The sequence below is a fragment of the Protopterus annectens genome, chromosome 2.part0 (assembly GCF_019279795.1).
Source record: "Protopterus annectens isolate FY-2018-M chromosome 2.part0, PAN1.0, whole genome shotgun sequence".
NCBI classification, from domain to species: Eukaryota; Metazoa; Chordata; order Ceratodontiformes; family Protopteridae; genus Protopterus; species Protopterus annectens.
This window is the reverse complement of record NC_056728.1, coordinates 841,868,406-841,894,510: the sequence shown is the minus strand read 5'-3', so window position 1 is coordinate 841,894,510 and position 26,105 is coordinate 841,868,406. Positions and strand designations below refer to the sequence as shown.

The 26,105-nt window shown below is 37.5% G+C and overlaps 1 protein-coding gene across 5 annotated transcripts in view; it reads right to left on the bottom strand.

Annotated features, from left to right (window-relative positions):
• USO1 (USO1 vesicle transport factor) overlaps positions 1 to 26,105 on the bottom strand; it is a 1,866,649-nt gene that overhangs the window by 1,309,108 nt on the left and 531,436 nt on the right. For all 5 annotated transcript variants that reach the window (XM_044061107.1, XM_044061108.1, XM_044061110.1 and 2 more), the window contains one exon: positions 18,579 to 18,681. In XM_044061107.1, coding sequence (XP_043917042.1) covers positions 18,579 to 18,681 — 103 coding nt within the window. The remainder of the gene's footprint in view (positions 1 to 18,578; positions 18,682 to 26,105) is intronic.

Here is a 26,105-nt window from a genome sequence, read left to right as displayed (position 1 = left end):
TTGTAGTAAGTAAATGTCTTATTTTAGAAGGCATAAAAATGAAACATTTATTTAAATGTTTTTGAAAATCTACTTAACAGCAGCATAATAATCTGTGTTAAAAATTTGTGTTCCAAACATATACTTTACTATAACTCATTTAATTCATCTGATTGACAAACATAAATAATCTTATAACTCTATTCTGGAAGAAATGTCATGTGATATATTATAAAGCAGTAGGTTAGCATGATTGTAAAATCTGGTTACCAATATGTGTTTGCTGTGCATTGTTTTGTATAAAGCAGACAGATTTATTCTGGGGACAGCAAGTGAGATGGTGCTCTGCAGGGGCACAACTCAGTGAGATCAGATATATATATATATATATATATATATATATATATATATATATATATATGTGTGTGTGAGTGTGTGAGTGTGTGAGTGTGTGAGTGTGTGAGTGTGTGAGTGTGTGAGTGTGATGGCTTTTTTTCTGAGAGTCTGCATGGCTATCCAATATGATTTGTAATGATTTCTATGAATACAATGTTTTACTCTATTGACAAAATGAATGTTTGCCACAAGTTTTAATAAGTTTCCCGCCAAAATGTTAAGGGAGACAATCTGGGATGTGGGCTGTCTCATGCACAGTGTCCATGAGTTTCCTCAGAAGCTTCACTCACAGAATTTTCACAGAGAAACTGAAAGCAGTTAGTATAAACATTGACAAGGTTATCACACTGACACACCACAGATTCAGGAAAAATACTCTATTCATAAAATGTGTCAGTTATGATGAGTTTAGATGATGTAGTTTCTTGTAGCAAGTAAATATCTTACTTTAGAAGGCATAGAAAATGAAACATTTATTTAAATGTTTTTGAAAATCTACTTAACAGTAGCATAATAATCTGTGTTAAAACTTGTGTCCCAAACATATACTTTACTATAACTCATTTAATTCATCTGATTGACAAGCATAAATAATCTTATAACTCTATTCTGGAAGAAATGTCATGTGATATATTTTAAAGCAGTAGGTTAGCATGATTGTAAAATCTGGTTGCTAGTGTGTATTTGCTGTGCATTATTTTGTGTGAAGCGGACAGATTTGTTCTGGGGACAAGTGGGATGGTGCTCTGCAGGGGCATGGCTCGGTGAGATCAGATATATGTGTATATATGTGTGTGTGTGTGTGTGTGTGTGTGTGTGTGTGTGTGTGTGTGTGTGTGTGTGTATGTATGTATATATGTGCATGTGTATATGTATGTGTGTGTATGTGTGTGTGTGTGTATGTGTGTGTGTGTGTATATGTGTGTGTGTATATGTATGTGTGTGTGTCTGTGTTTACGTGTGTGATGGCTTTTTTTTTTAGGTAATAACGCAGGTGTTTCTGAGAATCTGCATAACTATGCAATATGATTTATAATAATTTTTATGAATACAATATTTTACTCTATTGACAATAATGAGTTTAAGTAAATGCTCATATACAAACAATTCAAGATTTTTTGGAAGCTGTTGATAGAATTCACATGACAGAAAATAGATGCATCTTAATGCATGTAATGTCTGAATCATATTAGCCAAAGTTTTTGATTTAAATTAATGTTAGAACATAATTTTCTCTCCTCTTGATTTCTAACATTAAGATTATTTGAATGCTATTAGAATACAAGTGTTATATATTACATAGATCTATATAATAGTATGAACAGTTTAAAAAAAAAAAAAAAAAAAAAGTTTATTTTAGTTTATATGATGCTGTTTTACCAAATGTGTAGTTTTGTCTTGATAGATAATTGAATTGAAAACTGTTAACCTCAGTTAAATATAACTAGTATTAAATTGATAAGGTGGTAGCTGAGGTACTGCTGCTTAGGGTAGGGGGTTAACTTGAGTAGTAAATACTGCTCTAAGTTGGAGTTTTCAACTCCAGGCGGGATGCAAGGTTTAATCCTTACATTATTTTCACTTGTTCATTGTTATATGTATATAGTTTTGACATCCACAATATATTTTGTACACTCATTGTCACTACAAACAAAATTGAATCCTATACAAAATCCCATAAGAGATTTAATAAATACAGCTATATTTAAAGGTACACCTAAAAGAGGAGATGTAACATTTATCTTGTTATTTGTTATTTCGATCATAAGATTCTTGAGTTTTAAAAATGCCAAATGACATCTTTAAAAGGAATTTCTTTAAACATTAATGGATTGAATAATCCGTGTAAAAGGGCAAGCCTAATAAGATACATTAATCTACACAAGGCCAATCTAGTCTTCCTGCAAGAAACCCATCTCTTGAAAAAAGATATTGATAAACTAGCCACTAATAAGTATACAGTATTGGTTAGTTCAGAGCACACTCTGAAAAAAAGAGGAGTGGCTATTTTATGGAATAAAAGTATGCCCATTCCTAAAACCATTAAGTCTTATCAGGATGACAAAGGAATGTTTTGTATGGTTACAATACAAATTAATGGGAAGACTTACACTTTAATTAATGTATATTGGATACCTGGAATTGGTATTAATACAGTAAAACATCATATTGATAAGATCATATCATTCTCTGTAGGGGATATTATTTTAGCTGGTGATTTTAAACTACATGAAAGTGATACTACCACTATAAAGAAAAGAAGAATTACATCTAATGCAAAACATTTAAATGATTTTGCTAATTCTTATCATTTGAATGATATTAATAATCAGATAGAGTCAAAATCATTACCATACACCTTTTTTTCTAACAGATACAAAACTTATTCAAAAATAGATAGGGTCTTTATTTCTAACCAGATGGTAAATTAATTCCAAAATCATTTCATGTCCTATATCTGATCATAACTCAATTGTTTTCGAATTCATGATAAAAAATACTCATAATGTTCAGATCAAAAGGATACCAGCATACTTAACTCAGCTAAAAGACTATAAAGAATATATACTTTCAGAAGTACAACATTTTCTAGACATAAATAATATTCCTGAAGTCTCCATTGTCTATGTTTGGGATGCCTTAAAATCATATCTATATGGACAAAGTATCAGATGGTATAATAACAAAAGGAAATCTTGGGATAAGGAATTGTTAGATATTCAAAGTAAACTAGACTCATAAACATAATAATAAAGAAAATATTATGGACAAGAAAGTTATTGAAGAAATAAACAAACTAAATGAGAAATACAAAGAAATTTTAACTCATAAAGTTAAAATAACTTTAGAGAATACAAGTTTTGTCTTATTCAATAAGCCCCAAATACTTACATAGACTTAAAAATAAAACAAAAAGATTGAATAAACAAAACCATATCAAAGAAATCTTTTCTCTAAGGAAAAAGAAGAATGTTTCTAGTATACCAGAAATACTGGATGAATTTAGAAATCACTTTCACAAGATTAACCATAACAACATTAACATGGAACCTAAAGATAAAATAAAGGAGTTTATAACCACAAACATGAATAAAAAGCTTAATAAACAACAGATTAAACTATTGGACAAGAGTATTTCATATACAGAAGGTATTACACAAATAAATAAGCTTAAATCAAACAAAGCACCGGGTAATGATGGTATTATACCAGAGATATATAAAATCCTTTCTAAAACTACATATTCATTAATACATAAGGTTTTATTCTGGCCCAAACTGAGTTAATAACCCCCATCTTGGCAATATACATTTATTTCACCAATTTTAAAACCTAATAAAGATCCAACTAGATGTTCTTCATATCGACCCATCTCATTACTTAATGTTGATTATAAAATGTTTATGAGTATTTTTGCTGATAGATTGAAGACAATTATCCCGCATTATAGACATAGATCAGACGGGCTTCATTGTAAATAGAAATACTTTTGATAATATAAGAAGAACTTTAACATTAATTGATTTTGCAAATAGGAAAAGAAAGATTTAACACTTATTAGTCTTGATATAGGTTCAGCATTTGATTCAGTAAGTTGGGACTATCTGTTTACCTTACTGAAATGCACAAATTTCTCTGATGCATTTGTAAATTTAATTGAGCATTTATACAAAGGAACGCTGGCTTATATTAAGGTAGGAACATATGTTTCACAAAAATACCCATTCTTAAAGGTACAAAGCAAGGATGTCCACTTTCTCCACTATTATTCACTTTAGTAATGGAGCCTTGGGCTAATTTGATTAGAAACAGTACTGACATAGAGGGTTTTGAAATAGAAGAAAATACAACATCAAAATTCAACTTTTGCAGATGATGTTCTAATTACATCAGCAGGATCTAATTCTTCTATGCAGTCTTTATTTGATAAAATGATGAATTTTAAAAGTATTTCTGGTTTAATATTCAATGAAGAAAAACTAAAATACTACCTATATATACACGAAAAAATACTCTCATTAGTGATTTTACTAAATATGTACCCAACTCAGGTCAGATAACTTATTTAGGTATAATACTATCTAAAGATATTAAATCTATTATATATAATAACTATAATACCTGTTTTCTTAATATACAAAATCTTTTAATACCTGGAATAATATGTTTTTACTATGGAGGAGAGACTTACAATTATTAAAATGATAATATTCCCCAAGATTTTATACTTAATACAATCAATAATACTTTCACCTACAAAAATAACTATCAAGAAACTGAATACACTAATGTTAAATTTCTTATGGGCACCTAATAGACCTAGGATTGCATTAAAGAAACATACTAATAGCTGGTCTCAAGGGGTATTTCTTTTCCAGACTTTAATTTATATATTATCTCTTCTATTATAAAAGTTATTACTTTATTAATAGATCGGTCATATGTCGCAAAATGGAAAGATTATTGGGAGCTAATTAGTATGCACTTCATGAAAATCTCCTTAACACATAAAAATATGATTATAAATAACTCCATGTTGTGGTTGCTAAAGGAATTTTGTACTTCACCTATTACACCTAAACATATGGTCTGTTACCCATTAAATATTATTATTAGTTATCGTAACTTTATATTCATGCACCCTAAGTATAGGGAATGGAATTTTATTGTATTCCCTATAATTTATACTCAGGGTATGCTTATGTCATCTACTTCTGAAGGAGCTCATTTAGCTATAGATAATAATCTAAAGTACTGGTATCAGCTGATATCTGATAATAAAGTTAAAAATCTAGATTTCTTAAAACAAGAATTTGATCTAAGAGAAACTTGCTGGTTAGAGGTTCAGATCTTTAGACAACATCTCATTGATAGAATAGATCTAATGTCTATAACAGTTAAAGAATCTATTCCAAAACTGATTGATTACTTGATAATAAATTTACAGCATAAAGTTTCTGATAAAGGTAAACTTTCATATATACATAAAATTATCAGACAAGAAACTTTTTACAATGTAGATTCATACTGGAATTATTTCACCTCTATTAATGGGGACCCACCAACTCAACAAGATAAACAATATATATTGGAATCTGCTTATAGAACTACATCTTCCATTGTCTGGAGACTTTATACATGGAATTTTTACATAGATCTTTTATACACCTTTGATGATGAATAAAATTAATAATAAAGATAATCTATGTAAGAGATGTAATGTAGAAATTAATGCTGACTGGGCTCATATGTTTTATGACTGTATGAAGTTGAAAGAATACTGGAAGTCAATTAATGAATTTTGCAGGCTCTTTTTACAGATAATTTCATTATTTCTAAGTCTCTTATATTATTCAACACACCTGTACCTCAATGTGTTAAAAAGATTAAGCTTCCCTTGTTATGGTCTATCCTAGCAGTGGCTAGGAAAATAATAACTAGAAATTGGATTTCAGATACACCTCCTTCGCTCAATGAATTTAAAATGTTATGAATATAATGTGTCATATGGAAATAAGCACAATTAGAATGAGAACAACTAGAAAAACATTACATTTTATTGTATGGGATAATTTACAAAATTTGTTAAAAAAATTCTAATTTCAATAGCACAGTATTTTAGTTTAATTAATTGATCTGATTGTAGTGGATGTCTTTGTAAATACTTTAGTTGTTTTGTTGAATATTATAATAATACCTATTTTTAATTATTTGTATAAAATTGTTATGATATTTCTCTTATATGTTAAAACAATAAACTTGTTTTGAAAAAAAAAAAAGAAACGACCATTTTCAGAAAGTGGCCAAAGAGATCTGAGGCAATTGAGAGACAGAGATTCTCGGTAGTGGTGAAGTTCGAGAGTTTTTTGGCTGGTGCGAGCTGTAGTAATGGACGAGTCAGTTTCGATATTGGAACCAAACCCATCTGTCCCATATGTCAAGGATGAAATGGACAAGGACAAACTATTGGAGGGATCACTGGGGAAATGTTTCATTTTGGTGTTTGTGCATTCTTGGTGGAAACAACTGAAGGGATCACTTGGGGAAATATTTCATTTTGGTGCCTGTGCATACTTCGACGTATTACTGAAAGGATCCCTGAGGGAAATGTTTCATTTTGATGCTTGTGTATACTTGTTGAAACTACTGAAGGGATCACTTGGGACAATATGCATTTTCCTCTTTCAAAGCTTCCATGCTCCACTCCCGTACATACCAGATACTAGATGGACAATCTTTGTTTAAGTATTCCAACAAAACTATGGTGTAGTCCTTTATTTTCAAAGCGATATTCCAAGGCATGTGTGTGTGTGTGTGTGTGTGTGTGTGTGTGTGTGTGTGTGTGTGTGTGTGTGGGGTTACTGTTTGGCTGGTACCACAAGTTATTTCCACTGCTAGGGCATACGCTAGCATTCCCTTCCATGGCCTTTTGGCAGTAAGCAACATTCTGCGGCCATGTGTAGTAATAGAAAATAAAGCCTCTGAGAGGCACTGTGCAAAGTCAGCATTATCTAGCTGTCCTGCTTCACTTGACCTAAACAAAGACAATACATGCTTTCTTTCAAAGAAAGCATGCATATTATCTTTGTTTTAAGGATGTCCTTGGAAAAAAAAAACATTAAATGAGCGAGACACATTTCCTTTAGTGTAGGGAACACAGACTACCAGCATCCCACCATGCTACAACACTGGAGATGTTAATAGCAGCCACTACAAGGGTGGAAGTATGAAACAGAAAACCCACAACAAGGCTGCGAATTTGCAGAGATTACTATAAGTACACTTTTACTGAAAAGAACAAAGGATCTTTTAACTATAAAAATTGTACTTGGCACCCACAAAAAGACTCTCATATGAAATCTGGCATGAGGAACAATATACATTGTTTTAAGAGACCAGGCATCTTGACGCAAAGTGTTGCTGTGGCTGTCAGAGTAAATTAACAAATGCTGTAGAATGCAAAGTAAAAGTCATGTCCTGTGAAATATGTGCCCTGTTTCTATTGTACCTCTGATTTATGTGAGTATCTGTGAAGACTCCATCTGAGACTTAACAGTCTTCACCAAGATTTTCAAGCATGGAAAAGCTCAAGAGAAGACTCCTGCATTGTAACAAGCCCCCCCAAAATCAGTGTAGCTAGAAGCCAGTAATCCAGTTAAGAAATAACACTGACCTTTGCAACTTCTGGTTCACTACAACTGATCAGTATTTAGTAAACACTCTGAGTACTGATAAGAGACTGATAAGACACTACACGAAAGACCCTGAATTTGATATTGCAGGACTGCTAGACAAACGTGTAGCAGCCTCCTGAACTCTACTGACTCATCCATTTGAAATTGTGTGTATAGACAGGCGTCAAGGAGATCCAGAGTATATTTAGTTTCTTCCTTACAGCCAGATATGGATAGACTGTACTTGGACCACCTACATTTTTTGGAATATACTCACAAAATATTTAGATCCGTTACTGCTGTGAAGGCTGCCAACTCAGCCAACTACAATTTTGTAAATAATTCTGTGTCATTTGTGAATAGTAATATGATTTGTATGCTTGTCTTACAAATGTAAGAAAATTATATGTTCTGTACTGAGCTTCAAGAATGCAACCACAGTGCACCCTGCTGGAAAAGAACAGAAATGTGTATAAACTACATGCCTATACAAATTTTGTATGTGTTGATGGTAAAGGCTAGAATATACAGAGTTAACTTGCAAACTCTAAGGAAAAAAAGTAAATAGTTTTACGATGAACTATAAAGTTAGCTTATCTCAGCTAAGAAACAGATGTCTAGTGCTAGGGGTTTCTTTCTACTGTCTTGAGACAGCGATAATTATTAGGTTTCAAATGTAACATTTTTTAATGCTCTGTGACTTCCTAGCAGCTGTACATCTGAGAGATAAGTATTTTAATACAGATATGTTAAATTCTGTTGGCATCTGTTTAGCCTGGGAGGCAGGTGTCAAATAGTGATGTCATCTAGCTAACCCAGCAGTAATGTGTATTATTAACTTAAGGACTATCAGAGAAAATCTGTGCATTTTGTATCTTGTCTCGGAGCTGAACACATCCATCTTCAGCACTTCTCATTTGTATTTGCCTTGCTCTGTATAGAAGACATAAATCATAGTATTTCTCTTAGAGATAGAAAGGAATATAGTAAGCTCAATCTAGGTGTTTTCTGTATTTATGTGAGACTGTCCCGCAATGCTGTTTTAAAGTATTTCCTGGGATTCTGAACTCTGTTGTCACTGTGATGAGTTAAAGAGTATTGTCTGGTGCTTTTATTATTTATTATTAAATATATTTAAACCTTTTAATTGTGGTTAGTTTGTGTAGAGATACACAAGCTCTTAAAGTACTTGCATACTGTACAGGCCACTCTTAAATAGCCTTAAAAGTTTTGGTAACACTTAACATTTGGATAACAGTAACATTACACAGTAGAATTGGTCACCCTTTGGGAAGGGCCTTATAGTAGCTGATAAGGGTGGTTGGTGGCAGGTGGTTTTACCTTATAGTGTGGGCAGGAGGCATAGCTAGTGAGCCTGTGCCAGTCTTCCCCAGGAGTCTCTGTGTGTTTGTATATAAATCAAATCTCAGAGTGTGTGTGTGTGTGTGTGTGTGTGTGTGTGTGTGTGTGTGTGTGTGTGTGTGTGTGTGTGTCAGCTACTTGGGCAGGGACACAAAGCACTGGTTGGACAGAGAGGGTTCTGGCTTGACCAGTCGGCTAAGATCTTAACCATACAGCTGTGCCAGTGGGGAGCCTTATTGGGGATCTGGAGAAAGAGAGAGAAACCAGCCCCAGACTGACTGTGATCTCTGTGTGCTCTTAAGGGAAATTGTACTTTACTGTGTGTGTACTTGTCATCCTCCCAACGTGCACATCCCTCACTGGTGCTAGTGGGGAGGATTGAGACTCCTTGTTTACTGGGCCAGTGCAGGGGTGTCACAACTGCCTTGAGCGCTTTTGTCTTCTTGTGGAGCTAACAAAAAATCCAGTAATCAGATGTTATCTGGTCTGGTGGGACTGACTGGCTAGCTCTTTTGCATGAGGTACAACTCCTCTTTTATTGCCACTTTCTTTTTATTGGGGTGAGGCATCTGGCAGTGTAAAAAAAACTGTTTGAGAAGGGGTGTGAAAGAGAATCATATGCATCTGAATATTCCCTAAAACTACCTGTTCTGCATTGTGAACCCTCCAGAGTGGGACAAGTCAGGCAAGCCCTTGGTTATTTGACTTTCATCCCTCAAGTAAGAGGACTATGTTAACGGTTTGCTGGTTATTCTTGCCTTTGAGTTAGTCTGCTCAGAATTTGTTACAACCTTAATGGTATGTCCAAATCTCTGAACTGCCTTGCTATTGCTGGACAGGCTGGTCCACAACTGTTGTGGAGTCTTTATGCATCACAGGGTAGGAGTAATATGGAGTCTGAAATTTCATGCCAATAGCATGAGGTCATGTCCTCCTCTGTTTCACATTCTTCAGCTTTATGTTAACCATAACAAGGCAGATTCCATCAAAGAGGACATTACATGACACCTTGAAATCTTAAGCAAAGTCAATAGGCACATTGAAGTAAGACAGCAAAGCTCTGTCCTGGAATCACTTGCCTTAGCTGCACTAACCGCATAATGAGACAAGCACATGCTGGGGTTTGATATTCAGAGCAAAGCTGCTATCTCCTAGCTTATCTAGGTCTTAACTGGACATATCAGGTTGTTCCTTAAAGCAAAACATACAAGACATACAGTCTGTCATTCTCAAGTTCTCAAGTTAAAGATATACAGTATGTAAACCCACTTCCCAAACATGCCCAATGGCCTGGACTCTCGACAGAGGATGGACAACAGGACTCTATGGAATAGGAGCCTGTCTGAGAGCTACCACAGCAAAAACAGAATCTACCAAAGGTGTTTGTAACCAGCAATTCACATTTTTTAAGGCCACAGGATACTGCCTGGTTTCTAGAGTCTCCTTGATCCCTTATCTGTTTAAACATTTCTGCAGTTTTTTTTTCCTGCCTAAGTAGTGTTGGTAGTGTAGCAATGTCCATATTCAGGCTTGTGTTTTGGGCCTAGTTGTTTGTTAGTAGAGGTTGTGTGTGTCTGAGTACATGTTCCAGGCCATCATAGCTTAGCCAAAGTCAGTATAGCATTTCAGTGAGAGTGAATTGTTTGTGGTCATTGGCTGACTGGGGTCGCCTGGACTACGCCTTGGAGTAAAGCACCTCATTGGTTCATTCAAGCTTTTTTTTAAAGTTGTTTCAGTTTTCAACTTTGTTACTTAAGAAGTTAACTTGCGAGTGTCTCTGCCATTTCTCACTGAGCTAATCAGAGGAAGTCGGTGGAAAGGCTCTGAGCCAGCTAATCTGTGATATATAACATTAAGTATCCGGTTCTTTGCTTATTTCTGAGTTATTTATAGCACCTTTATTCTCTGCATATACTTTGTTAGCTAGTTTCACTGTGTGTGAGGTATTAACTAGAAATTTTCTACAATTGTTAAGCATCTGGTTGGGTTTGTTTGTTCTGACTTTTGTTTCCCACCCTTCCTCCCTATTGGTATCCTGTGTTTATACTTGGTGGCCTTGCAGTTGCCTGCCCCTACTGCAAATGTGATCTGGGACACTCCTCCCAGTCTAGTGTCATTACCTCATTCTACCTAATCGAGGGAGAACATTTGAGAAGGCCAACCCAGTTAGTTTCTGCACCTCCTTTCTACTTGACAAAAAAAAATTTCTAAGCTTGTTTTCTGCCTTTCCTGTAAGTCATCTAGAAAAGATACAGATTTGCTGTATCCAGGACTGTCTGTAAGCTTCTGAGCCCCCAAGTCTTTCTGTGTTGGAGGGAAGCCTTCTAGCTTAATTTTGTTTCTTAGAACTAGCCAGCTTTCTAGTTTCAGCACTCAAATCTGTTTCTTTGAGCTCAGCACTTGTTCAGAACTCATTGTAAGCACTAAATAAGCTACAAATTAGTACAGCACTCAACTTTCCTCACTTGTCTAGAGGAAAACAGTTTTTAGTACTTAATAAATAAGCACCTATCCAGGCATGTCTAAGGGTCAGCTCCCGGTGTTTTCTCCTGCCTACCTGATGAATCTGGGCATCTTGGGGCAATGCAGCAATTGCCTCATGTACACAGACAACTCTCTCCTCCTACCACCCAACACTACAACCTGTGAGAGATGCACTTACATAGCCAAACTGGAAGTAAAGCCCTCTTCACCCAAGACTGGACAAGAGAGTCAAGAGGAGAAGGTAAACACCTGCACCACACCAAACTCATCACATAGTCCCTCAAAAGCTACACCACCAAAACACACACACAGAAACACAAAACACACGTCTACATTCACAGAGGTACTCAAAAAAAAATCTACCCAAGCAACAGGGACCTCCAAAGCAGAAACGCAAGCAACCTTTACTGCCCAACACAACCCAAATGATACATAGCCTACAAACTCAGTGTGTCACTCAACCACAATCCATGAGGCATAACAATGTACCCAACACCCTAGTCAAAGGTGACTCTATAGTCAGGCACACTGATGTTCCACTCACCAGGCTAAACAAGGAGAAAGTTACTGTTAGCTGCCTGTCAGGTGCCAGGATCCGCCACATAACGCATTCACTCAAGTCACTCCACAAGTACAAATATGACTCTGTCATTGTCCATGTTGGTGTGAATGACCTGAGACGTACCTCCCTGGACTACATGAAAAGAGACATGGAGGAGCTGTCCAATCTTGTAGCCCAGGCAGGTATGACTCTAGCCCTGACTAGCATCCTGCCATCACCCAGAATGATACCACAGTACAAGGACAAAATAATTGACTTCAACAAATGGCTAAGCTTTTGGTGTCATTCTAAGGGGATCCAGTATCTGTCTGCCTGGGATGACATGATCGACAAACCACGATGCTTTGCCAGAGATGGCCTGCACCTGCTGCCCTTGGGATTCTGGATACTGGCTAAGGCTCTTGCCACCCCTATAGTGCCTTTTTTAGAAAAGATTCAAATGATAAAATCACCAATGTAACAGGTACAAGCAAGCAAAATCTGAGGGTAATGCTACTTAATGCTAGAAGTCTAAACCTCAAAATGCACTTACTCGACACATAAAATGGAGAACATCGACATCTGTGCAGTGACAGAGATCTGGTTCAAGGCTCCAGAGAGCAACCCTGCATTACCAGGCTATAATTCATACCACACCTTTCGGTCACCTAACCTAGACCGAAGCACTAAAGGCGGAGGCGTGTCCATATTTATTAAGGATATCCACACCTCCAGGCTAGTTGCTCAGCATAATGCATCAGAGATTATCCAAGTGCAACTAACTCCAGGCAAAACTGCAATCCAAATTGTAGCTTGCTACAGATCCCCCACCATGCCCCAGGATTCCCACTCCTCATTTCTTGATACACTGGAAAATATTAGGGCACAACCTAACACCCTAATAATGGGCAATTTCAACTACCCCACCATTAACTGGGAAAAGTACTCATGTACCAACTCTTGTGCTCAACGTTTTCTGGAATTCATAAATTCGAAAGCCTTGGATCAACTTATCCACACTCCCACCAGGGGCAGCAATATCCTAGACCTGGTCATTACCAACATGGGCAACCGGTGTTCCACACCAGAGGTCAATTCTTTGTTGGTCAGATCCGACCACAAGCAAATCACCCTAGACATCCACATCCCACCCCCACCCCCCATTAGGGAAACCACCGTAAAAAAATTTCTCCAAAGCCAACTTCACGCTTCTTAAGACAGAAGTGGCAAACTTCACAACACCCATGCTGACAGACAATAGAGGTACGACTGCTGAATCTTATACAATTGCACTTTATAAGCACTTACAAGAGTGCATGGATTGTGCAATCCCTAACAGAACTAAGATGCTATCCTCCAAAAAAAGGAAGCCAATCTGGTGGCCCCCTGCCATAAACAAACTCTACAACAGAAGAAAGAAACTGTTGCAAAAAAGAGTAAAATCCCATGATTGGAGGAACTCACTGGTCAGCCTCATTAAGAAGCTGAGATACCTCATAAAATCCTCCAAAGCTAGTTACGAAAACAAAATCGCCCAGATTCCAAAGACAACCACAAAGCATTCTATAGCTATGTCAAGAATCTCAATGGCAACACTCAGATCTGCTCTGAGTTACAGCACAATGGCACTAAATATACAGAACAAACTGATATTGCCAACATCCTGGCAGAGAGGTTCAGTGCTAACTTTACTCCTCTCTCATCCCCTAAAGGGCCCATCTCTATACCGGAAGAATGCAAAATTCCTGTAATCATGGTTGCACAGGTAAAAAACACACTCTCCAAAGCCAAGAACACAGCTTCCATGGGACCTGACAACATACCAGGCTGCGTTCTACATGAACTACAGAATGAACTGGTACACCACCTAAGTACCATGTTAAATCATAGACTCACCTCAGGTGTTGTGTCCACTGAATGTCGCACAGCCACGGTTATCCCACTCTACAAAGGGGGAGCTACCATGGACCCCAGGAACTACCATCCCATTAGCCTGACGAGCCTGGTCTGCAAGGCTATGGAACATATCATCATGGAACTTATAAACAATGACATTGGTACTCTCCAAACTCTGGACCCTACCCAGTTCGGGTTTGTAAAAGGCAGATCATGTCTCCTAAACCTAATAGACTTCTTTGAAGCGGTCACCAAAGCCGTAGATGAGGGTAAGGTGGCTCACACTGCCTATCCAGATCTCGCCAAGGCTTTCGACACCATCCTCCACTCTGGAATTATAGATAAACTCACTAAACTAGATATAAATCCCTATGTCACAAGATGGGATGCCACCTGGCTCACTGACAGAACCCACACTGTGAAAGTAGCAGACTAAATCCAACTTCAGACCAGTGACAAGTGCAGTAACAGGGTTCAGTCCTAGGTCCTCTCCTGTTTGGTATCTGCTTCTCTGAAGTACAGGCTAACACAGGAGGTCTTTGGCTAACAAAGTTTGCAGATGACTGCAAACTAGGAGCCACAATCAAAACTCCTAACGATGTGGACATCTTACAAAAGGTCCTCACTGAGGCAGATGCCTGGTGTTAAAGCCATGGCGTCAAGCTCAATGCCAAAAACTGCACGGTCATCCCTTTTGGTAAAAACTCTGTACCCATGAACTACCACATAGGCGGTAGTCTGCTTAACACTGAAAGTGTTATAAGAGACCTTGGGACACAGATGGACAGTAGTCTCTCCTTTGATAATCACATTGCCACAGTAGTCAGGAAATCCTTCTACGTGGCACACCTCATTACAAAAGTTTTCTCAATCAGGAAAAGAGAGGTCATTGTTCCCCTTCTACTCATCACTCATTAGACCCATTATAGAGTACAACGCCCCTTTTGGTACGTACCACACAAGACATCTACAACTGGAAAGGCCACAGAAATACCTCACAAAGAGGATTACCGGCCTCAAACAGATGCCCTAAGCAGACCGTCTCAAAAAACTCCAGCTTTGCTCTGTCGCATATCGCCTACTCAGAGGCGATCTCTGCCTAACACACAAAGCTATGTCAAACTCAGAGCTGTTGGACATGCACCAATTAAAGAAATCCCAATCCCTCCGAGCTACACACTCTAGGGACCTAAACCTTGTCACCACAATAAACAGAACATGCTGGAGGGAAAGATTCCTGTCACACAGACTTCTCATACTCTGGAACAAACTACCAATCTATATCAAACAAAGCTCCTCAATAGCACTCTTCAAGAAAAATCTTGATGACTGGATGAGAGATAGGAAATTCACCCCGGGGATCACTTCTGTGGCTCTGCTTGACAGGGGCACAAGAAAATTATTTTCTTGGGTGGCAAAACCCAGGGTACCATTTGACTAGGCTTATATAGGCCCTAGGGCCAATAGCCTAGTACCTACCTATGAACCTTAGAACAGGTCCTACATAGTGTTATTTCCATGCTTCCCTGACAAGAGCCACTATCTTGTTAGAGGGAAATGCCGATACAACAAGGGGGACATACAGAGCATCCTGCAAGATCCTTTAAGGAGGTGTTGCTTGGTCCACAGGCCATTTGCTTCTTTACTTCACTTATAGAATTTTGATGACTTTGAGGAGATCCTGGGGAGGGATGGTAGAAAATTTGTATCTCAACTGTAATGTCTAGAGTGGGACACTCCAACAGGGATTTGAGGTGCTTTCTCTTACACCCATGCTTCTTGCTTTTCCTTGAAGAAGACTAAAGGCAATATTAGTTTCATACACATGATGGAACCCACAAGAAACCTTCACACCCTCTATCTTTCTGGCAGGAAAGCTAAGCTGCCAAAGGTGCAGGCAAAATTGAATTTCCTTGAGTTCAACACAGGTACAAATGCTGGGAGTGGCGTGTGCATTACAGTAAACAGGTCAATGTCAAAACTAATGTCAAGGGAATGCTTGGAGCCAAGACAGTCAACACAGACTTTGTGTGGTCAAAACCCATTGGTGCCAAAATAACATATCAGCTGTGAGCCTGGCACAGAAAGTCTGACCCCATATACCAGCTCCGATATGCCCATGAAGTTTGAGCCTAAGGTTGGGGTCTTGAAGGCTGAAGCATATGATCACAAAGCAACAATGTGAAAACTAACCCAGAATGTCATCACTCAACTCTTGTGGCCACCGATGTACCCAGTGCTAACTGTATTGTTGTCAACATCAACACGGATGGCACGGTTGATGGGGACAGTATTGAACCAAAAGATTGTGCTTTTGAAGCCAAACCACAGGCGGCATCAATACTTTTGTTGTCATGTATGTTGATACCTGTAGGGTGGTGGCTAGCCTCACTGGAATGGGTACAGTGAGAGCAACCTGGACATGAGAGCTGAAAATAACAGCAAATAACTATCTCTAACCATCCTGGTATGACAAGGGGAACAGAAAAGACCAATCTTTTGACGCAACTTCCAGGAATCTCATATTATAATCTTATGGACTATGTCAACCACCAGAAACTGACCAGAGACAGAATGAACAGATTTGGTAGATGGCCTGTAGGAGAAAAGATTTCTCTCTCTGAAATATAAATGAGCAGACATTTGCTTGCCTAGATAATCCAGGTAAAGAATCCTGAATAACCATGACCAGAATGCTCCCCAACCCCACTGAGAGAAGTAATTATGGTTGAGGTCGCAATCTTCTACACTTGTTTTCTTTACGAAGTGGAGCTGGAGAAACTTCAAGAATAACCATCTTTTCCCTACATTTGAGATTCTTCTCCAATTCGCTACCTTGTTTTTTTTTTTTTAACCAAACTCCTTCCGTAACCATCTACCTCAGTCCCTCCAGCTTTTCTAATGACATTTTGGGTCCCTGCAAGCAAAAGCCCTAGAACCAATTTACTCCTCTAAGCTGAGAACATAGGGAGATGAGAGAGGGCTAGTCATTCTCTCACTAGGGATACCTTCCCCCACCAAGAGCCCTGATTTTCCACAATCATTTCTCATAGAGGGCACACGAGCACTACAGCAAAACCCCCTCCCCAGATGGAATACTGTTGTGCAACTCAGATCTCAACAGGCTGACTGCTGATGTTGATACTTCTACAGATTTGCAGCAGTCACCATTGTTGAGCAAAATTGGTATTCTTTCCCACCACCACCATCAAGATGGGCAAGTCAGTGTCGGCCACTCACTCACATCCTCCCCAACTGGCTCCTCCAGGGATTAGGCCATTAATCCAATGTAGGCTGTCTGTAGTGTGATCTTTATTGTACTACACCCCTGGATCACGAGATCTATATTCTTGAGGTAAAGTACAAGGAGGAAGTACCATCAACAGCACATAATGAACCTGGAAGATCACCCTTGAGAATAAGTTTGCAGTTTCTCTTTCAAACAGACCAACCTATCAAAGGCATCACGGATTTCACATTTCTCATTAAAATGTTCTGACTCTAGGTGGATAACAGAGGCTGGAAACTATTTTGTAAACAGTAAAGAAAATGAAACTACTCAAAGTTAAACAGAAGAGCAACAAAGCAATGTAACAGTACTAATGGCATGTCAAAAGAATGCCAACGCCTGAGGCTGAATTCAGAAAAGAAAACCCCTAAAAAAGCAAAGAAAAAAGATAGGACCTGAATTAAAAAGAAGAAGACTTGACAGCAAATTAATCAGACACTGGGAAACTTCAAAGGAATCCAACATTACATGATTTTTCTTGCAGAGAAAAAAATAATTGCCTGGGACCACTTTACAGCAACCAGAGCATGACAGGTGACAACAGAGATCTTGAGAAGAATCTACAAAACCAAACCATTAAGGACAAAGGAAGAAGTTAACAGCCTGGAAAAGTTTTAATTACTAAGCTGATTAAAAGACTGCTTTTTGGTGCTACTGGTTAAGGAGGTTGGACTTTCTCGTCCCGGATCATGCAGTTCTCTGTAAAAGTGATTTTTTTTATTATTCTTTTTATATGCTGTTGATTTGAGAATGAAAAAATGATTTTGCATTAAAATTCAAGATATATCTGCTCTTTGGACTTTGAGGCTATGAATAAAATGTCAGGGTGGTATGGATACGAGGATTACTTAAAACTGGATCAGTCTTACAACAGTACCAAGCATCAGCATTAAGGCCTCCTCAGAAGTGTAATACCACGTATACCAATGCTTCCATTTCCATCACAAAGCAATGCTTTGTAATACCATGGCAAGCACATTAACAAAATAAAAATCAGCTATGAGCCACAGCTGACAGGTATTTAATCAGTGAAAGTGGTAAGAGGCCTCACTGTGGCTTAATACCTGTAGACTTGTTTATGCTTTTCTAGGGGACACTCGGGAGTGAATGCACAATGACAGCACCACTGAAAAATGACCATGACCACCACACTTTTTAGCCTGTGTGAAAATCCCCAGAGTCTAGTAGATATCACTGCATCAAAACAAAACAAAAACCCATTAACCATGCAGTAACTTATTTTGTGATGGTGCTCTTCTGACATTCCAAATTCATCTCCAAGTCTCTGGGATTAGAAACACATGTGAAAAGTGCTGCCACTCCATACATGCATTTCTTTAAAAAAAATTAATTACGGTTATTTTCTACACATTTTGCAATTTGTATGCAACATTAATCTTTTAATTTTTAACACAACATCTCCAGAAGTATTTACTGGATAAAAATATGTACTCACCCATTGGGCTAACCAGAATTATCTGTTGAACCTGAGATCCTTGGTGCTTCAAAAGTGCTGTCAGCAACTTTACTCCAGGCCAACGAGCATGAAAATCAAACTCCTGAAATGAAATTACCATCTCTATTACAGTTCTTGAAGTACATGGTAAAACTTAATCTCACCAACTAGGCAATGCATACAAACAAGAGAAAGCTGTCGACATTCCCTGAATGAAAAGATTTTTGGATAAACACCTACATGGAAAAAAATGTCCTGTTTTAAAAAATGGAAATGTGTAGAGCATCCAGACCTTCTTTTGGGCACACATGTGTTCAGACGGGATAGATCAGGAAAGAGAATTTTTGCAGCAGCTATTTTGTAATATTTGACCAACACTAACCAGGATTTTTGTCAGGTCAAAAATTTAACAGTTCACAGATAGCAACATTTGATGCATCTCTGATGGTTGTTAATGCTAGGAGCATTAATAATAAAGTTTTTTTATTAGACAATTTGCTACGTTCCCACAAGATTGACGCCGTTACAGTTTGTGAAACATGGTTAAAGAACAATAACTGGAAACCAGTTCTGTCAGGCTATAAATGTTTTTACTGTAACAGACATTCTAACAAAAAATCAGGTGGAGGTGTTATGATAGGGATTAAAGATAGCTATGAGACTTGTGATTATTACATGTTCAATGATAACACCAATATTATAGACTGTGTAACTGTGACAATAAAGACAACCCTGGAACATAACAATAGTTGGAGTGTACAGACCACCAAAGTCAAGTGCAGATGACCTAGAGGAATTCATACATTTCTTACACGAAACACTGGAGGGAAAAATAATATTAGCTGGGGACTTAAATTTACCAGAAACAGACTGGAATAATATTGATTCAACAACGGTAGTAAAGAAATTATTCACAGAGTATATTCAGGAACAACAAATGCTACAGATTGTAAAAAAACCTACCAGGGGACGGAATATACTAGATATTGTTTGTGTTCCTAAAGACATTACTGTAACTTCAAGTCAAGTTTTACCAGCATTGATGTGCATGGAGTCATAAAGGTTAATTTGTTGCTAGATAATTCTACCAACATTAAATCTAAGCCAATGCACAGAAGGTTAATTACAGATTATAGGGAAACAAAAAAGTTGCTATATAAAACTAACTGGAGTGAGGGGTTCAGTGGAAAAACTGCCGATGGAATGTGGAAAGTTTTGAAAGAGAAATTGTTTGAGTGCAAAAAGTCAAAAAAAAGTTTGACATCAGGATCTAGGCACGTAACATTAGGGGGATATATTTCCATAAGAACAAGATACCTGATTAAGGTGAGAGACAAAAAATATAAGAAATGGAAGAGGGGTCGAACTACAACTTTGAAAACTGAAATAAATGAGCTGGACAAACAGATTAAACATAGTGTTAGACAAGATCAAGAAAAATTTGAAGAAAATTTACATAAAAATATCGAGCACAGTAGGAAACCTTTTTATAGATACATAAGATGTGGAAGGAGTAAGGATACACAAATTGATAAACTGTGTGCAAATTCTAAAATTTATTCTCAGACAATAGATTATAGATATATTTACAAAATGTTATGCAAAACAGTTTGGCTCCACAAAAGGGGTGGTAAGTTGTCCTAGTGACATTCAGGTAACCCCAGATACTGGAATCAAATTAGATTATACTAAAAAAGAACTGCGCAAACTGGATCCAAACAAAGCGCAGGGAGGAGACGGAATAAGTCACAATGATTTGAGAGCACTTAAGTAAGAACTTATACTGCCATTACATCTATTATTCACTAGGTCATATAAATATGGGGAGATTCCTCAAGATTGGAGACATGCACTTATTAAACCTGTCTAAGAGAAAGGGAAGCAAGACAAACACAGAATCATACAGACTCTTAAGTCGACCTTCATGTTGTGGAAAAATAATGGAGAAGGTAATACTGGATAAGTTATTGTCAGAACTAGATAGGCTGGGACTTGAAACCATACATCAGCATGCATATGTTGAAAATAGATCTATTACCACCTGTAACATGATGTTCTATAACAATATAATAACAGCTATGAATGAAAAATTGTGTTGTGATGTGATTTATATAGATTTAACTTCAGCATTTGACAGGGTCAAGCACACAATAAATTAGTACAACTAGGTATTGATGTACTGTTGATAAGATGGATAGCTGCATGGCTTACAAACAGGACATCACACACCAACTGGCCGGGTGAAATCCTTGGTTACAGTCAAGGTGTCCCACAGGACTCTGTCCTAGGCCCTTGCTTGTTTAGATTGTATCTTTCAGACCTTACTTTTTCATCTGAGGTGTTCTATAGTCTATATGCAGACGACCTGAAATTGGGTAAACTGATTACAAGTGTTACAGATAAGGCATGTCTGCAAAACAATTCAACTAAATTGACCATTTGGGCACAGGAGAATAATAAGTTGATAAATACTTCAAAAACTAAGCATATGAGACTTGGGAGACAAACTGAAAGGTGAATATTTAATACAGCACGCAGTGATTGAAATTGTAGACTCATTTAAGGACCTGGGTATATGGGTAGATTCAGCTATGAGTTTTTCTAATCATATCAACCAGTTGGCTAATGATAGTTATAGAACTACAGGTTGTACAAAAAGATTTATAAAGTCTAGGAAATCAAACATAATTAAGTCATTGTTTGTTAGTTACATTAGACCCAAACTTGAGTATGGAAATAACAATATGGAAACCCTATAGGAAAACAAGCATGAATAAACTGGAAAGAGTACAGCGGAAATATACTAAGGGAATCCATGGATGTGAAAATTTAAGTTATTATGAAAGACTAAAATATCTGAACTTGTACAGTGTCTCTTACAGATATTTAAGAGGAGATGTTATTCAAGTATACAGGGCATTTAGGGACAACTACCTCTGGGAATGTTTGGGATTATCAAAAAGTACTAGAGAATCATCAGATAACCTATGTAGAAGATTCTATAGGAATGAGAAGGGCATTAATTGGTTCTCTGACAGAGTAGCTGATGCTTGGAACAGACTACCACATTACATTAAAGCAAACACTAGTTTAGATATTTTTAAGAACAGCCTGGACATTTAATATGGGAACAAGTGTTCTGGCATATTGGCATGCTAGAAGGGCTTTAATGCCCGTGCTTGAAACATTTGTATGTATGTATGTATAAGCCACTCTTTCAGCTCTTTCCAAAAATTAGGATGCATAAAGCAGGAAATCACTAAAAGATTCAACTAATTTCCTAATGCAGTCTAACTGTTCCTATTCAAAACGTGTGTGTGTGTGTGTGTGTGTGTGTGTGTGTGTGTGTGTGTGTGTGTGTGTGTGTGTCTGTGTGTGTCTATAAGTCCCCTTCTAATGGTCGACATTTCAAAATGTCGACATTCATATGGCTGAGACCATATCATCGAAATTTGAAATGTTGACCATGGGGAACCGTCATCACGCTACAGTGCAGAATGGAAAGATTTCTACTTCCGCACTGTAGTGCGAACTCGGAGTTGGTATATTAACATTACAGGGGGGGCAAAGCCCCCCCCCCCCGCTAGCAGCATTAAGGTAAGTGTTTGTGTTTTGTGGTGTACTTGAATGGTCGAGATTTCAAATGTCGATCATATGGTCTTGGCCATATGAAAGTCGACATGAAATTTCAGCCATATCAAGTAGACCCGTGTATATACGTGTGCACGAGTCCTCTCAGTTGTCCAGAATTTTGCAGAATGCCCAGACTTCTCTCTCATATTTTTGGTCTGCTCCTCATAAAACTTGTGAGTTTCTGGCAAATCATTAAGAAATGAAATCACTAAATGACAGATGTCAAGGTTTTAGACTTCATATCCTTAAGAAAATGCATTCTAATGCAAAATGTTGTTATTCTAGCAACTTTCTAAGTCTATAATGGCAATACTTATCTCTGTCCCTGACTTTGAGCATTTGACCCCCCCCCCCAATTATTTTGGGCTTTGTCCAAAATTGTTGCTCTAACAGCTTGAGAGGTATGGTGTGTGCTTGGCATGATGCAAGTGAGAACAAGATGAATGAATACTGCCTTAATTCTGCATCATTATCTGGCAATCCAGAAACAAGTACAGACATTCTAGCAATTGTAATGCTGTTATAGTACTTGTTTTAAGAAAATGCAGTTTAATAGATAATCTTTTAAAAGTGAATACAAGACAATCTAGACTAGGAAAAACGAAGTGCAGTAACGGTTAAAAATCACATACATTCTGAAACACATGGACTGAGTGCAAACTCAACAAATTACATATACACTGACAGCACTATAAAGATGTGATCAAACTGAACTACGTGAGAACTCTAGAACATACTCAATGTCAAAACAAGGCACAACAAGTAAAGAAAATTGAAAAATAACAAAAAACATACCAAAACATAAGCCAAGGAAAAAAAAAACAAGAGAAACCAAAAAAGCCTTTAGTTCACAAAATTAAAAAAAGAAAATCTAATCACTACAACCTTTCCAAGAAATCAAAAAGAAATCCATATGCCTCACTATTAGGCAATCAAAACTCTAAATTGCATTTTCTGCAACTCTGAAAATAAATGTGGCAATTCACAATCTGCTATTCCCACGCAAGCCCCAACAGACAGCATAGCCACTATTCAAACCTGGGTAACCCTAAGCCTCGGTTAGGGCTATACCCCTCAATGTCAATGGAGCTGGAATACATTAAACAAAATACACTGCTGTCTGCTTTAAAGTTTGCAAACAAAAATTTGAACAAAAAAAAGCTCAGTAACAAAAACATTAAAAACAAATTAAAAAAGCATCCAACCCAGACATTTTCCAAGCATGTCACATTGACTTTTCAACGTGCAAGACTAGCCTAAAAAAAAAAAATAAATAAAAACACAAGGAACTGGCATGCTCATCAATTCAACATCATCTCCCTCTGCCCTCTTCATATTTAAAGTTATCACATTCTTTCAAACAGCCCGCTACAAAAGCCTAGCAGGCTAAAAGCACTTCTGCCTCGATTACAAAATCGAGAGATCACAGCAGTGCTGCCACCAAAATTGCCAGTAACTAAGCGCACCACCGGATGCAAAACAAAATCCCTCCATCAGCAACCAGAAACAAAATCTAAACAAAATGGGTATATAAATGGAAAACTAACACCCTTAAATCATTCAAAGTACCTGCCAGAATGATAAAAGCATCCATACAATATAGACTGCAAACATTAAGCATGTCCTGACAAAAATCATCCATAAAACAAGTGAAACTTTATTTAAAAAATTACAAAAATAAATAAATAAATACCCCCCCCCCCCAAAAAAAAAAGAAAGATCTGTCTAAAGTCCACCCAAAGAATACATTAACCTTAATAAACAACACTCTTCTCTGGGGTATTTACTTATTTATTTAACAATGTTTACCAGGGTACAGCACTGATCAAATCTGACCATTTGCAAGCTCACCTGGGTTGCCGACCAAGTAACAATGGTAAAGTAACAAAGGTATAACTAAATTATGCAGTATAGTGACATAACACAGAAGTAAAAATACACATATTTACAAGGTTTAAGAAAGTATAATCAGGAGTATACAAAGTCTAATATAAGTGAGGCAAATGTGGTCCAGCCAAAAATAACGAAAGCAATATATACAAGCATGGCAAGTAATTGTAGCAGTTAAGAGGATAGAAACTGTAGAATATTAAGAGCTGCGACAGAAGAGGTAAAAGCAAGAGATGTGGATATTAGATTTATAGTAGAGAATAGACAGGACAGATTGGGAAGCTGTGGGTAATGACTGCACAGGTTGGAGAGGTAAGGATATTACGCAGAAAAGATTTTCACAGATGAATAACAGTGCAATCATTGGAGTTAGGTGACATGGCCTGTGTTCTGATATGCACTTGCACTTGTACTGTTCAGTTATGCACTGTTTGAACTGATGTCTGAACTGTTTGCAGTCTCTGATTTCAGCAAGATCAGGTGGCAAAGACTGCCGAAGTTTAGAGGTAAGAACACAGAAGCTGTGGTCTGTAAAATGAAATTTAGCAGATGGAGCTAAGACAGTAGGGTAATTATTGGACTGGTTTCTTAGTTTGCAGTGTGGTTTGGATGTAGTTAGTCTCACAGTTAGGTGAGGATGGTGCGTCTTGGCATTCAAGTTTGAATCAAAGGAAGCTAAGATGGTGGTCGAGTCTGCCTTGAATGGAAAACCGACTGGCCTTTTAGGAGTTGCAGTGATATTCACACAGATTTACTAGGCGATTATAAGGTAGTATTTTTTTAAGGTAGTGGTGAACAGGGGTAAGCCATATTCCAGATTGCAAAGCAAGGCACACTTCATAGGATTACAGGATCACAGGAGATTACTAGGTGATCAACCCAGAGGTCATTTTAAGCCTAGCCATTTCATCCCAATGTAATACCATGAAAATGCTAGTCAATACCCGACACTGCATTTAGTGATAATGCCCATGTCCAGGAGGGTTGTGGGCGCTATCCCCGGTAAGAATTACAGTGCCCCATCCACTCATCCAGGTTCCTCTTGAACAGTGTCACAGAGGTGCACTGTTTCACATGAATTGGTAGCCTGTTCCAAAAACGCGGCAGTCACTGGGAGATACTTCTGTTCCTACATCAAGTCCTATTTAAGTCATATGACACAGATAGGTGCCTGGAATGGGTAGCCCTAGTCTCATTTGATTTACTGATATGCAACAAGTTCATTAAGTTTGGGTCTTGGATTGTTCTGTAGGCCAGGCATAAATCTCCCCTAAAAAGTCTATACCAAACTGAGTGTAGTGACAGGGACTTTAGTTCATCTGTGTAAGGCACATGCTATAGCCCCTTGATCTTCTTTGTTAGAAACCTTTGACCAGTTATACTGCCCAAGGCTGCTATAGCAGGTTTTGAGAGGATAGGAGATAGGTGACTTTGAATCTAACTTTTCTGGATATAGTCTTGGAAGCTGAAGGACTGGTCAAGCCAAATACCAAGGCATGCAGATAATATGGCAGACCAAATTATGTTGTCTAGGTCTTTGACATGGAGAGGGACAGTGAGTTAACTGCTTCCTTTCTATCTGCTAAACAGCATGAACTGGGGGAGTTGAGGAGCATTTTTTTAAGAATAAAGCCAATTGTTATTTTGCAGAAGGTCAGCTTGAAATGGCTGTAGTTCAATAATGTGTGTACTGTTGGGATACAGTACTAAATATTGCAAGCTATAAGTTCTGCAACTACCTCTGCAAAATAAATAGTGCATACAAAACCCAAACTGACAACAGATTTAATTACCTCTCAACTGGCAAACAGCAAAAACAGCTACAAAGGATCTCGAAAATCAGTATATCCAGCCTAAAGTCTGGATACCCAACTACTTTAATGTTTACATATGAAATAGCATACAATTTCTCCCAATTTCCATAATATGACAGAATAATTCTCATTCACAAGTGACAATAACAAAAATTTCAAAAAATATAAGCATGTCTGTGTTGTGTGATAA